Source organism: Silene latifolia, chromosome 2 (assembly GCF_048544455.1).
Source record: "Silene latifolia isolate original U9 population chromosome 2, ASM4854445v1, whole genome shotgun sequence".
Classification (NCBI taxonomy): Eukaryota; Viridiplantae; Streptophyta; class Magnoliopsida; order Caryophyllales; family Caryophyllaceae; genus Silene; species Silene latifolia.
Window position 1 is genome coordinate 6,373,954 of NC_133527.1, and position 16,250 is coordinate 6,390,203.

The 16,250-nt window shown below is 35.7% G+C and overlaps 1 protein-coding gene across 2 annotated transcripts in view; it reads right to left on the reverse strand.

Moving 5' to 3' along the window:
* Positions 1-601: 601 nt before the first annotated feature.
* The window catches only part of LOC141642141 (26S proteasome non-ATPase regulatory subunit 1 homolog B-like), a 68,284-nt gene continuing 52,635 nt past the window's right edge, over positions 602-16,250 (reverse strand). The window contains exons 1-14 of one of the 2 annotated variants that reach the window (XM_074450836.1): positions 8,395-8,705; positions 7,402-7,465; positions 6,300-6,405; positions 6,061-6,172; positions 5,809-5,977; positions 4,419-4,888; positions 4,188-4,323; positions 3,853-4,107; positions 3,113-3,333; positions 2,775-3,033; positions 2,123-2,355; positions 1,323-1,821; positions 780-1,151; positions 602-721 (exon numbers count right to left, since the gene is read on the reverse strand). In XM_074450836.1, coding sequence (XP_074306937.1) covers positions 819-1,151; positions 1,323-1,821; positions 2,123-2,355; positions 2,775-3,033; positions 3,113-3,333; positions 3,853-4,107; positions 4,188-4,323; positions 4,419-4,888; positions 5,809-5,977; positions 6,061-6,172; positions 6,300-6,405; positions 7,402-7,465; positions 8,395-8,537 — 3,000 coding nt within the window. In that variant the 5' untranslated portion in view covers positions 8,538-8,705 and the 3' untranslated portion in view covers positions 602-721; positions 780-818. Of the gene's footprint in view, positions 1,152-1,322; positions 1,822-2,122; positions 2,356-2,774; positions 3,034-3,112; positions 3,334-3,852; positions 4,108-4,187; positions 4,324-4,418; positions 4,889-5,808; positions 5,978-6,060; positions 6,173-6,299; positions 6,406-7,401; positions 7,466-8,394; positions 8,723-16,250 lie in introns of those variants that run through there. The other variant, XM_074450835.1, reaches the window with a different exon arrangement.

Here is a 16,250-nt window from a genome sequence, read left to right on the forward strand (position 1 = left end):
CAGCTAATAGTAGGGACTAGAGATGAGCCTGTGAGATAGCTGGGCAAGTAAACTTGCTGAACGAGGCACTTCCCTAACAGTTACTTCCTCGTGGTGTATCAATCAATAGTTTACACTAAATAAATTTATAAATCAACTCGTGTGGGTGAGGACCATCACATTTCCTCGTTTCAAGTTGCTTTGTTTTTTATAATTATAAACTCATTCTTCTCTCATTACCTTAATAATCGTGTATAAAGCAATTGTGAACTATTGACCGGGATGAATGGAGTAGTTGACAAGGAGTACGTCATAAGAATGCGGCAACAGGGAGTAACTCAGTGCACCAAATAATACAGGATCACATTCACAGCACAGCACCATCCTACAGAACAGCAGAAGTAAACCTTATTTCCGGCGTAGACTACAACCCAGCCTTAGATATCCTCATAGGACCTACTGAGGTTTTCACGACGATAGTCTTGCATAGTGAAGTAAAATATCTATCGAAAGAACTTTAGTTTGTTCTTGTAAGATTTACCAAATGAAAACCATTTTACTGATTTACTCGAACACAGTGATCTATGCCAAGGAACAATGACTTGAAGAATTGAGCTTCAAATGAATGCCAAAAGGGCACTTGCAAATAAATTAATAACATACAAAATCTGAAGGGAACTATTCTATCTTACAAGTTTGGTTCAAAGTACAGAGAATCGAAAGAACACTAAAATGAATTTTTCTGCCTCAATGTCGCTAGTCAAGATGCTTTGATCATTCTTGCGACAGCATAGTTCAACGAGACAAGAAATCAAAACGGGTTACACCGGGCCACATTATCAAGAAGAATATTCAAATGGCTGTGGGGGCTGAGGCTCCTCCTCATCGACAGCCATCGCTGAACCTGAACCAGAAACCGGTTGTGCTGGTGCTGCGGGTCCAGTTGCTGGAGTAGCAGCAGCTGGTGAATCAGTTAAAGAGAGTACCTCGGGTTCGTCAGGGCGTAAATCCTTCAACAGAAGGAAACCAGATGGAGCCATTTTAACTGGCATGTATCGGCTTCCCTCCATAAACTTAACATACTTCTCTTGGGCAGGAACTACCCTCGCTGGGTTTGTTAGGGTTTCAAATGAAGGTTCTTGTTCAACTTTTTTCTCTGGTGGGTTGTCAACCTGTCAAATTTAGGTTCGAGTTACAAATCTGCTTACAGTAAAAAAAATATAACCAATATCACAACTCGGGTAGTCAGGTGACCCTAACCCATACTGACTCAACCGAAAGCCCCAAACCCAACACGTTTTTCAGGTCTAAATTGAAAGGGACCGGTAAATATGCATACATACCAGCATAGAGTCTCCATCCTTCTCAGAAGATTTTGCTTTTCCGGTGGCTGACTCAGTAGACTTTTCCTTCTCCTTTTCCTTTTGTTCCGACTCCTTTTTCGCTCTAGCTTTGGCTTTTGCTGACGTTGATAATACAGCAGTAGGAAGCTTTGCAGCTGAGGTGGCAGTGGCCACGGTTGTTGGTTTCGGATACTCGAACAAGGATGGTTTTGCATGTGATACGAAATCGAACTTGGGAACTTTGAGATCGTAGTTTAACCCAACAAAGGCTGTTGGTGAGAATGCCAAGCTCACAAAATATATCAGAGGATACCAATACCAGAACTGGGTAAACACTGCCAAACCAACAACAGCTGTGATTTTATCATGTTTTGACTTGGAAAGAAGCCTTATAGTCACATTCCTTCCACCAGCATCCAGAATTCCAGAGGCTAAAATGGCTCCCATCTTGCTCATTGTATCTTCGTGCTTGTCGAGAATTATTTTCTCCAATTGTCGCCTGAAAATGAATATTACAGTGCAGTCAGAAAAATAGATACTCTTTCCACCCCTCGAAAGTTTCCAAATTTGGGTAGAGCTTATATTTGAAATCTCATGAAATACTATTATCACCCCTTTACTTTAAAAATTATTGCTATTACTCGTTTGCCATAGGAGTGTTACATGGGGGGCAGTATGAATTTTAGTTTTTTAGATTCGCACATGGACCAATTATTCTGGGACAATAATCACAACATAACTAGGATGGAGGGAGTACAAGATAAAGCAAGCAAAGATAGCAACACCAGAATGACTTATACCTGAATGTTCCAACCCGAGAATCCATAGCTTCAGTAGTTTGAATCATTACCATAGCCATGGCAATTAGAGCTCCTTGACGAACAAAGTCAACCACATCTGATGTCAGTGGCTCCAGCAAAGATATGGCCTCACTCAGACCACTTCCAGCACATGAGATTCCAACAGCAAGGGCCGCACCGTAGCGAACATGTGGATTATAGGACTCAGATAGCAGAGACACAATCCGGGGTGTCTGCAAGTAATGAACGATTGAACGCCATATAAGAGTTTGTAGTTGAAGTAACTAAATAGCCTCTGAAAATTACAACATTACCCCAGTGCCTCAATGGCTTCCGCCAAATTGCGGGGTAGGGGGGAGTCGGATGTACGCAGCCTTACCCTTGTGTTAGCAACACAAAGAGGATGTTTCCAAATGACCCAAGATGAAAATTGCATCGAGAACTGCATCGAAAGATCGCTACTTCACAAGAGCAAGAAGCGCAGTCACTTTAGTGAGCCATTTTGATTTCCTAATTACCCAAAAGTCCTCTGAAAATTGGCTTACAAAATTGTAATGTGCTCGACACTTTAATCACATGTAATGATGGTCTCATTGCTCAAGGTCATCGATCAATAAACATTGTGAATAAAAAAACAAAAAAAATAACTAACCTGCTCAGGTTCATTATACATGACAAAACCAAGTGCCAGAACAGCAGTCCGTCTAACATCGTCGCTCACATCAGAGACTGCAAAGTGCAGTAGCTGGCGGATCGCCTTGTTATTCGACGTTCCGCTGTACGCCAAAGCCAATGCGTACATACCACCATAACGCAAAATAGGATCTTGGTCTCTAGTCATTTGCTCAATCAGTGTGTCTGCTTCCTCTTCCCTCCCGTAAACAGTAAGCGCTATGCCCAATGCTAAGCCCCTGCATAAGCCAACTATCCCATTAGCAAAAACTATGTAAATAAAGAATCACCATTAATAGATGAGAAATGTTGATTAACCTGATGATCTTCTCATGCTGAGTTTCATGAGCATAAACAAGCATCTCACCGGCCTTTTCACTAGCTGTGCCGACCATAAGAAGACCCATACTGATGCCAGCAGCTTCGCCAGCAACAGCACTATCAGTATAGAGCACATTTTTTATATCCTCAAATATGTCTTCATCTGCAGTTCCAAGGGCAGCTAATCCAAGACCTAAACAAGCCCCATGTTGTATGACCTGCAAAAAGAAAGTTTACACATCTAGGTCAATAATCAAATAAATACACAGTACTTGTTTGATTGCCTCTTGAAAATGCAGGACTTCCAAAATTCCTGTTTCAAGAGATTGTTTGAATGCCTTTTTCCTAGCAAAATGGAAAGATTCAGAGTTGCATAAGGATAACATTTCCCATATGGATGGGGGAATCGGCTTACTTAGGCACACTTTATCATACCAATTTCGTTTTTTAGTTTTAGCCTTCAAATTACTTGCCCTAAAGACGTTTATTGAAGGAGTTAATTTTATCCAAGGGAATGATGGTATTAAAATATAAAAAAAAATCATGGCAATTTGTTAGCAACCAAATGAAGTACTGTAAATTAGTTTGTGGAATTGCAAAATCCTTGATGTCAGCCAAACATGTTTAGGCTAATTCCAATGAACTCTTGTGTAGGAATTTAAAATCATGTATATTCTAGCTTCCCACATATTTAATTCCCCTCATCAACCAAACAAGTATATGCATAAATATCACACCTCAACATTGGTACTGCGTAGGCTATCACGAAGAAATTGCTTGATGCCCTCGCCATGATTAGCATGGATTAAACCTAGAGCATATAGAGCCCCGCCTTCAGAATAAGGACTTCCAGCACTACCGCCACCAGCCCCGCCTTGTGGCAAATAAGGTGCCATCAGTGATCGACCCTGTTTCAAATGGCCTTTATGGATAACACCCAATCCAGCAGTTGCACTAAATTTAGCCCAATTAGTGGCCCTGCTCAGCCAATCCTGACAAAACAACATTTGAGTCAGTATGCAATACAACCCCTTTCAAAAAGACAAATCGCCATCTCTAGAAGGAACATTACCAGGTTCTCCCTAAGGAATGTGTCGACCGTTGTACCAGCATGCATAATAGCATTTGCATAAATTGTTGCACTGTGACAAACACTGTTTCTCATTTCAACAGATTGTTTTATGGTCTTCAGAATAAGGAGGTCCGACCTATAACACGGAAGTACAAATGGATAGTTAAAATGACTTCTAAAAAAGTAATACAAGTATTTCAACGCATTTTTACTGAAATACAGTTGTCTTACCTGTTATGACTATACAAGAACTGCAAAGTCAGCTGAATTGAAGTCTCCCCGGACAAAATTCCTCTTAGTTTTGTCAATCGTTCAGCATATGTAGCTTCAAGAGGATCCATCTCAATCACAATTTCACTGGAGGCAGGAGTCCCATCATTCATTTGCACATCCTCAGACGTTGTGGCACCTTCAGTTTGATTGGACTCCGTTTCCCTAGATACTGGCGGCTCTAGAGGCTGAGACTTGGGCTTGGGAAGACGATCTCTCACATTCAGTAGAAAAGCCTGATGCTCATTCTCCACAAGATCAAAAGCTATTTGATAGGCAAGCAAAGCATCATCCTGGTTGTCTGACCGGAGAAGCTTTTCTAGAATACTAGCAACACCTTCAGGTTGGTCCAAAAACATTAGACATTGACAAATGCTTAGATAGTCAGGAGACGACAGCTTTTGATAGACTCGAACGAGCAGACGAAGCACCTGAAACAAAACGGATAGGTAAGTACCCAACAAGATTGCACTTGTTCACTCCTCTTCATAACTTCTGCTTCCTTTAAGTGCTTCCCCAACTCAAAGGAGCATTCGTGTCCTCTTAAGTCAAGTAATAGGAGTATAGAGTATGTTTGATAAAAGGAGATTGTTTACAAGCATTTGTATTTTCTTTTTTTTTAACGTATAGAGTATAGAGTATATTGATTATAAGAGCATTGGTTACTTGGAGCTTTAAATTATATCAATTTCACAATATTGGGACTGATGAGATGAAAAGGGAGAAAAACAAATCAGATCTACCACGGAAAAAAAAAAAATTAAGAGGCAGATAATGACAAAAAAAAATTGTGCATCAACCAACATCATTCAGTATTTCAGTTATCTGACCAAAGAAACAACTCCACTACATCATACATAAAGACGAACATAAATGGTAAAAGAGAACCCAACAGACAATCAGAAAGAACATGATGCAGATACAGCTATCTTAACTTCATATCATAAAATGAAAACATGGACACCGGATATTTAAGTGAGTTAAATGACTTAAATCAGTTTTTGAGATGTAAAAGAGCATAAGGTTATGAAATAGATTCGAACAAAACCGAATACATTTGATGGTGGTTCAATTTCTGAGGAATGAGTACTATGTGATCACAAAAACCGTCCTCACTTTTCAAAGAAAAACATCATTCCAGTCCTCAGTTCATCAGTCTGGGTAGAGGAGAGACACTGTAATTCTGTTTCCTTAAACAGTTTAAATACTCTAGCAACCAACAATTAGTTCTGATTGCACACAGGATCAGTTTTGCACATCAAAGCTACACTCACTTATTCACAAAGAAAATGGGATATGCAAAAATCAGGTCAGTTATGTACTACGTATACAAAGACGAGAAGATTATTACCTCTTGACGATATTCTCTACGATTAACATAGGAGTGTGAGACATTAATACAGTATGCCAAACATCCAGGAGCATTATCACTCCTCATAATACCCTCCTCGAGTTTATCAAGTCTTCGGCACTCAATTGCCATTCCCATAGCTTGTTGGTATTTTCCATCCAGAATGCATCTAGAACACAGCACCAATAAGCCTAATAAACATAAATCCATGAAAGCATATAATAAATTATTTAAAAGACAACAAGAACATACTTCTCCAACAATCTCTCCACGATAGCCTCTAGCCTAGGATCGATTTTTGAAGCTTCTTCGGGTGAATCAGCAGCTTTATTTCTCAGACTGGCGTACTCATCAATAGCCTTGTCTAAGGAAATGAAAAACACATAAAAAAGATTAAACAAGGAATAGCCACCTTCCAATTATGAGGTTTAGATAGGGGAAAGAATGCAAATAAATTCCTAAACAGAGCAGGACATAATAAGAATCTTTACCAAGAAGAGTCCGAACATAATCAGAATCCTCTGAAACATCAAACAAAGGCCCGGCTCCAAGTGCATATGATAAAGAATCATTCAGTTCGCCCAAGAAATAAAAAACCTGCAAAAGGACAAATTACAAAATAATCATGGCACCACACAGTTTACAAAGATGAGGACAAAACTATGGCGCCTCACAGTAAAAGGACTCCAGCCAACAGCCAAAAGGTTCAACTTCATTTTCAGACCAAATAGTCCGTATTTAAATTGATTGCACCAAATAAATACAATGCACTACAGAAGTACCAAGCACACCACACACGAGTGATTGATAACTAAATCTAAAGAAAGCTACATCTTAGTCCAACAAAACAGCAAAACTAGCTTGACAGATGAAAGCAGAGGTTCAATTAAGTGGCTAAATACACAGTTATACCTTCTATGTTCCAACCAACTATGCCTAACAGTATACGACAAAAATACGACATCACACAATGTCTCAATAATTCCCATATTTTTTTCATCTAGTTCTTTATTCTAATTTCCATTTGCCACTTTATCCTCGCCTTAAACTTCTTCAGATGATAGCCATCTTCAACAGCTACAATAGTGGTACTTTGCATAAATTTTATTTTGGAAAACACAAGTTACTTTCAGACAAAATGCCCATGGTGTACATAAGGGGCACCTCCGCAACTTGCTATGCACTGCATCGCACAGGCCCTCATTGCCTTGCGCCTTTTAGAAACAAAGACCCATAATGAGTGTTGCGTCGAGAGTTGCATCAATTGATTGCTACTTCATAATGTAAGCGCAGTCGCGAGCTAATTGTGTTATTACTATTCCATCATATTGAGTGAAGTTTTGGCAACATTGAAAATGGAAAAATGCTTCAACACTATAGGGTGCAATATACATTGTTATTATCCATTGACTTAGTGCCATAAACAACCCTACTGAAATTGAAGATCTATTTTTGTATTCAACAAGCTAGAAGAAACTAGACGGTGATGCAATAAATTAAAAATGAACGCAAACAAATATACTGAGAACATGATAATTCATCCTCTAAATTTCTTCATTGTATTACATGCTGGTAGTTTAATCTGATAATTACCTTAGAAACAACTAAGGCTGCAAGTTTCCTCTCTGCGAATTCTTCATCTTCATACAAGCTTTCTCTGAAACAGAAAAAAAAAAATGAATTCACAATGAATTTTACACACAGCAGAATATATCTGGTAACCTAGAGTGTACAAAAGCAAATCCCCCGAGGTGCGCCAAAACTAAACTAAAACTTCAGCAATACCCCTGTCAAGGAGATGTTATTCACGGTGCAATTTGCATTCACTCTATCACGTTCTATCATACCCCAACTCAAACATCCCAAAGGTGCGAGCTTCTTATCTACTGTATAGTAATCAGCCAGTTTAACGAGACCGATAACAATCTCTCAAATATAGTGTTGTGTACTGCAACACCCTATCTACCCACGTCCTAGACCGACTCTACCCAATTTCAACGTGTTATATAACGGTAGTATGCACACGAATGCTCAACAACCTACTTCTGCGAAAACTGATCTTTGGTAACTCAGAAGTCAGAACCACAATTTGCTAAACAACATCGTATACAATTTACAATCACTGGTCAATTGTGTTCACTTCAACATTACAAACCTCCCAAGCTGCCAACTTTGATTAATCTCCAACACGGAAACCAGCCAATCCCGCCTTTTCAATCAAGAATTAAAGCGGAAATCACGATCACCATTCATGATCACTTATGCAAGTACCCCAACACTCAAAACACCAAAATCATACACTACTGATCACTTCTAGTCACTTCTATCTATTATTTATATAAAAAGACCGCCTTTTCACTAAAATTCACCGGATTTCAACACGCTACAAGTACAACAGATTCGGCAAATAATCGAAAAAAACCCTAAAACAACTGAGAACTAAAGCAAACCCTAATCAATGCAAAACCTAGTAATCAAAACAAAACAACCACAAATTAATTCACTAAACAAACTTAATTAACATAATTCAAACAACAAAAACATATAATTAAGATAAAATTGATAATTAAAAACAATAATAATTACATTTGAGGGATGCTAGTAGAGATCTCAGGCCAGAAAAATTGGGCGAAAGTATTGAGATTAGAGAGAGCATGAAGCTTCAAAGTTGGATGATTCTCGTTTAACATAGCAAGCAATGCTCCCGCTGAACTCACCATAGTCGCCATTGTTACACGATTTCGAAACCTAGGGTTTTCGTAATTATCTCTACTGCTTGCGATAAATTAAATTGATCGAAATTTTAGGGATTGAAATAGATGATTTTTTGAGATTTACAGAGTTGAAACCCTAGAAGTAATGGAGGAAAAGGAGAAATTTTGAGAAGATCGATTTGTCCTTTGTTTTATCAATACTATATATATATTCCATAGACCGAAGAATTTCGCTGTAATTAAATAAATTTATACTCCACCATATTCGTTATTTTCTTCCCATTTGAAGTGGGCACGAGAAATAATGGTGTGGAATATATATAATATTGACAAAGATATGAGTGTGGTTTGGTTATTTGAGAGAGGTATGAATAATTAGTATTAAATATTAATAAAGGAGATGAGTGAGATTTGGTGGTCGAAGAGAGGTAGAAATAGTTATGATTAAATATTAATAAAAGATATGGTGAGTTTGGTAATTGAAGAGAGAAAAGAGTATAATATTAATAAAAATTTTCCCAAAACGAAAATATGGAAGAAAACCTAATAATTCGTTTTAAGAAATATGGAAGAATATAGAAGATATGAATGAGCAAGTACAAATTAATTATACACATGAACAACATTATTTTACCATCACCCTAATTTTAATGTTATGGTTTGTTTATTTCAAAAAAAATATATATATATATATACTATATTCCCTTCTATTCACTCATTTACTCTCTCTTTCCTTTTCGAAGCTAGTTGGATTTTCATCCCTTTTCCATTTTTCGTAAGTTTTGAGTGGTCTAAATTTAATTGTTTGTCGAGTAGTGTGTTTTGTGTGATCATTTCCTTATTTATTTATTTTTTTGCAAAATGAAAGGGGATGAAATGAGTGAATAGAAAGGAGTATAGTTTTAAATCGATAGCATCGTGTGATAGTCCTGACTAAGAGACTTTAATGTAAATATTATATAGTTTTGGTTAAAGTATAAATTTAGAGAACACCAGAATATAGTGATTTTCCTTAAAATAAACATGTTTCACTTATGGTATTAATCCCCACTAAACTAAAAAATAAGAAAACTCAATGTTTTTCCCCTAAATGCATTCTCCTATAATTGGGCCTATTTTTTTTTGTCATCTTAATTCACTATCATTCAATACATTAGTGGGTCAACGAAAAATTCAATGTGTAAGGAGTCGTTTGGTTGCCTCGATAAAACGTAGGCATTGGGAAATCCCATGAATTGAAAAATCAAAACTTGTTTGGTTGACATATTTTTTGTAAAATGGAGGAATTCTAACTTCCTAGGAACTTCCAATGCCTACATAATGGAGGAATTGGCTTACCTAACCCCCCCTAGGTAATTGAAAGTTCCGGTGGAATTAGATTCCTACATTGATAACCAAACAAGTTTTCTCAAATCACATGAATTCAATGTAGGAACTTAATTCCTATGAATTAGCATTTCCTAGGAAAATCTAATGCCTTCATGAATCAAACGACTCCTAAGTATAATTCCTTAAACATTGATATTTTATATTAATATTACCTTATTTAATACTAATAGAATTTCCATAACTATATGTGCAATATTTGCCACAAATAAAATATTCAGTATCCTATATTTTTATACACAGAAAAGTTCTAGCTCCAAACATTATAGTGTTTGTAGAAAGTATAATATAGATTATAGACTATAATTGATACAAATAAAATCTCCAAAATCTTATGATGTATAAATAAATTTTGCCTTTTTAAATAACGTACAAAAATTAGTTATGATGTATAAATAAATTTTGACATTGAACTGAGTTTGATTAAAGCTAAGTAAAAAAACCAACTATTATATAAATAAAACGTGTCAACTTCACTCTTTATAATCTTTTCATCTTATACAACTATAAAAGCTAACATATTTTAATGTCCAATATAAAAATGTGATATTATTATTGTTATTTTGTGTTTTTTATATATTCTCTTCGTAAAAAGATCTAGGATGCTATCAATATTTTTAATAATAAAAATAGGTACACACAAAAATAACTTAATCTAAAAATTCTTTAAATAATACTTTTTTTTTTATAATATTACTAACATTATAATCATTACATTACAACATATTATTATAACTACAACTCATTTATGTAAAAATTAAAGCTCAATTAATTTAACTCTCACAAATACCGTGCTTTTGCACGGGATCTCAACTAGTTAGTATAAAGGTGTTATCAATCAATACTATATATTAATTCAAGAAACTAAAGGATTTCAATCAATATCAATATATATACTTAAAAGAGGATTTTTTTTTCGAGCGATATTAGTGGCTACTGCTTTTGTTTAATTTCGAGCGATATTAGTGGCTACTGCTTTCGTTTAATAAATAATGTGTATTAAAAAATAAGAATAAAAAAGAAAATAAGAAAAAAAATTATTATTTTAGTTTAAAATGAATCCAAAAGAATTATATATAATAAACTAAATAGATATCTAATCATATATAAGTTTGGTACAATGATTATTACAGGAGTCCTGATGCGTGCTCTTTACATACGATATTTCCTTTTATTTAGCACGCATTTTCATGGTTTATTACGACCATACACTATTATTTCCTCCCATTTCTCGCTACTGGGTGAGTTGTGTGACTTGTGCAGGTTTTAGGTCCGAATGTGCGATTATGAGCCAAAACCCATTAATTAAGGAAGGAGATGAGTCCGTGTTCGACCTTGTGTTGAAAGCTCTAGACGGACGACCGGTGAAGAGTTGGTGTGTCGGTCGACAGGACAGGTGTGTCGATCGACAGAGGAAGATGGTCCAACGACATACATGTCGTCGTCACATGAAGATTTATTTTTGGAGCTATTGATGGCTGCCGATCGACTTAGTGTTTGTGTCGATCTGTTGGGAAATGTGTCCTCAACAATAGTGCGCTCACATGATTTAAATATCATTATTAAATCTCATTTTAAGAATACATATGGGATGTAATATTTTACAGTCAACTGGTCCACACATATCGGTAATGATTGGCTGACTAGAGTTTGACATTACTGTCGTGCGACGGTGGTGATCAGTTGATCCCCTTAGGTCATACCTATAGGGAAATACTCTTAATTGATTATTTAATTGATCGTATACCGATACGAGTTAATTAAATTACTTAAAATTGACGGATGATTTTGTGAGTAAAATTTACGTATCTTATTGTAAATATGATTAAATAAGACACGGTCTAACTAATCGAATTATTTTATTACTTGGATGAAATTATTGTTTACAGAAACAATTGAAACGGAATGAATAAATTATTATAAATACAAAATGTTGTAGTTTATAATTTGGAGACATTTTTGGTACGAGTAATTACGAATTACTAGTCGATTTTGTAAATGACATATTTTATGAGTATGTTGATTTTTAATATGATAAAAATACATTGCATTGTAACATGTCATGTAACATGTTACATGTGACAAATTTGACAAATGACAAAATAAAATGGATTCTCCATTTTATACCTAAAACCGAAAATATGGGTGAGTGTTTAGTTTATATTGTGTTATTTATTTTTAAATGGAAACACAATCATAACACTAGATAGTAGGCTTGCATGCCTAGTCTCTTGTGAAGAGCAAAAATGAAAGCTATTGGGCAACCTACCCAAAGCCATTTTTTTCGGCCAAAATGAAAAGAAAAGAGAGGGTTTTCTTTTTCAAATTAATTCATTCATACAATAATATAATTTTCTAGTGTGAGAAAATTAATATACTCTCTACATATTGTGAAATCTAGAGAAATAAAATCTCATAAAAACACCACCTCTTGACCGAAATTTTCAAGAGCCAAAATACAATTTATTTTGTGTCAATTTTATTGTAAAACTAATATTATTACTAGATCTAAATAGTATTGGTTTATTAAGATGTATTCCTTGGGTATATGCTTTTGGGAGGGATTCTACATTTGAGTCCTTGTTCATCCATTGAGGAAAGCACAAGAACAAAAGAGAAGGAGATCTCTTTTGTGCCCATAAAACCGAAACATCCATTGTAAGAACATGATTTCTTCTCTATTTTGTTTATTTGTTTGCATGCATAAAATCCATCTTTAATTTTATGACAAATTAATTTATAACATATATGAGTATGTTTATGTATATAGATCTACATTTCCTTCACGATCGACAGGGTCCAAGTGTGTCGATAGTGTCGATCGACAAAGACTTAGTGTCGATCGACAGATGCTTCGTTGGTCGCGTTTAGCTCGTGCTTGGGCTTTTAGTTATTTATTTGTTTTATCTTTTCGGACTTGGTATAAAAACACTAGAAAAACAATTCATTGGGTTATCTTTTATTCTACCTTTGGCTGCTAAAAACGAAACTACGTAATAATTCTCTACAACTTTTAGATCTATAATTTCTCCCCTTTTCTCTATTGCTCAAACTCGGATTCATTTGGTAATTTTAATTCCTCTTTCCCTTTGTTCTTTTTTATTAATTATTTCTACTTTTCTTACTAGTCTTATTAGTTTAATTTATGCTTATTAGTCTTTCAATTAATTTCATCATGAATTCTTCCCCTTTATCGTCTTATTCAATTATTATTGCAAAATTCATTATGAGTAGCTAAATCCCTTTTTGCTAGGATTTAGGGGAGCCATGGATTGAGACGGTATTAATTAGGTAATTAGATTAGTCGATATAAATGATCTATGTTGTTAATTGTGACATTTAATTGTGATTAATTGGTTAAGTTGACGTAATTGATTAATTAAACTGGTAAGCTCCGACCTAAGATCGAAAGCCTGGAAAGGGTTAGACCTGTCATACACATTAGAGTGCCCTAGTAAGTTGCGAGAGCCCGCTAGAAGCATTCCAGGGCGAATAGCGGACCGAGAGGACCTTTTCACTGCCCTATAGACTGGTAATTGAGACTGACCTTTGACCCTACCTATGACCCGTAATAATCCATGGTGAACCAATGCCCTAGTTCCTTTCTCTTATTTTTTTATCGACTTAATTTCTCTCTTTAAACCTTTTATTTTATTGCTTTAGTTTAGAACACAAGTCAAACAAACCCCTTTTGGTTACTTAGACAGATTTAATTTGACAAGTAGAACGCTAAAAGCCTCTATGTGGATACGATCCCGACTTCCCTAGCTATATTAGTTAGAGACACGTTGGTTTATTTTTGATAGGTTGCGACAGCCTCATCAAGTCGTATCATATCACTAAGGGGGTGTTTGGTTGAAAGTCTATAAGAAAAGAAAAGGGAAACAAAATTATTGATTTCCTTTGTTGGTGTTTGTTTGACACAAACAAAGAGAATGAAATTTCCTTCATTACCCCTCAATCTATCTAATTCCTTACCCCCACCCCCCAAGATAGAGCTGATCATATGGGTCAGGTCCGCTAGCTTGACCCGGCCCAGGCCCGATTTTTCCCCAGGCTTGGGCCTCGATTTTAGGCCTGAAAAGCACACGGTCCGAAGCCCATGGCCCGATTCAATATAATAGGGTCGAGTATAGGCCGCCTTTACGACCCGAATTTTGGCCCGACCCGCCCGAACATATGCAAAATTTATGAATATGTACAATTTCAGAATGTTAATAAGCATTTAGTAAAATAATTAACCAATTAATTGTTGTATTGTAAATAAGACGTAGTCACTTGTTTACATGTATTAATTTGATAAGGCCTAGTATTTTCCTTTACCAGTATTTATATGATAATAAATGAGCTAATGATTTTGTATCACACTAGTACCGATAAATTGTTTACCATTATCGGCGTGTTAAGTCAATGTTTTTGAACCTGAAGAACAAGAAATATCAAATCAATTAAGCACCGCACTCAAATATATTATTACACTACTAAAAATTGTGCATTTAGTTTGTATGAGTCACCTCGAAAAAATCACATAATTCTTTACGAAAATTTTGATAACAAATACACAAAATATCTAACTTTATAATGGAGATTTATAAACTTATTTCAAGATAAAAAATATTTAGCCCGAATCGGCCCGACAGTCCGCATGGGCTGATAAAATAGGCCCGCACTTGTAGCCCGATCCGTACACTTGGGCTTAATTTAATGCTTGGGCCCGGCCCAAAACCCGGCCCATGATCACCTCTACCCCAAGGTATGAGATTTCATTGTCTTTGTTACCCTTCAACCACCTTATTTTTTTATACCACCACATTTGCGACTCCTACCACACCTGTCACCATCAAGCCGCCATCGCCGCCAAAACCACCACACACAAACCACCACCACAACCACCATGACGCCACCACCATTATCACCACCACCATCAAAACCACCTCACGACCACCACCACCACCATGCAACCACCACCACCACAATTACCCTATCTAAACCACCACCACCACCAAACTACCACCACAACCACCCCACATAAACCACCACCACAACACCACCGCCACAACCACCATGATGCCACCACCGCCATTACCATTACCACATCCACCCCACTGCCACCACCACCACCACCACGACGCTACCACCACCACCACCACCACCACAACTATCCCACCTAAACCACCACCGGCACACAAAAACAAACCACAACCCACCAGACGTCATTTTCTTGATGTAACCAAACAACTAGTTAAATTTTAGGTAATCCATTACCTTTTCCCTCTTACCCTTTCTAATTTCCTATCCCTTTCCCTTTCTCTAACCAAACGCCGCGGCTCCCACTATATAAACAGCCAATTGTGGTGCCCTGGTTTCACAATTATTCTCACAAACTATTATTTTTTCTCTTAGAGTAATTTTTATTTTTATTATTGTTTCAATTATCTATAATGCCCCTCTTTCTTTTGATTATTATTTTCGATTATCAATGATTTATTATGTGATTTAGGCCTAGTTTGGATGCCCTTATAAAAATGGGTGAAATGGAAAATCCCATGATTTGGAGAAATGGGAGATGTTTGGAAAATTGTGTACAAGTTTTACAACAACTTTTCAAGAGTTTACAATACGATAAATAATTTGCAATAAGTAGACTATACAACCAGTTATATTAGTTGTATAGAACAAAACCTGAGCTTTATAACGCATTACTTGAGTTTACACTTACAAATTTCGAGCTTTTATTAAAAGAATCTGAGCTCCATTATAAAAATGTTGAACTTACAAAATTATGATAAAACTCAAAAATAATATATATAAGCTCAATTAGATTTTAGTTTTTGACATCAGAAAATTAAAATATAAATAAAAAATTATAAAGTTGGAAAAAAAATGTACATACACTCAGTTAGATTTGTTATGGTTGTACAATGCTCTTGTTCAGGGCGGACCCAGGATTTAAAGTATGGGGTAGCGAAAAAAAATTTAGCCCATGTATATCAATAAATTTTAGGATCGATAAAAATATATAATACATAACTTGTTAAATCTAATTCACAATATGTATAACGAGTACAATGACCGCTTACATAATAACTTAAATTTTGTTACTTCCCAACTAAAATTTCAATTCATGTTATATTTCTTACTAGTTTACGATTTATTAATTTATTTTGTTTTCTAATCCATCGATTAAATTTTTTTATCTTGTAATTTAGCGAATTTTTATTACTTTCGTTTTATATATGTAGAATTTTTTATACATGTCTTGTAAAACACCACACAAAATAAACTCTCTACATTAAAATTAGAGAACATAAAAATGTGGTACCCAAAACATCAATGCGTTAA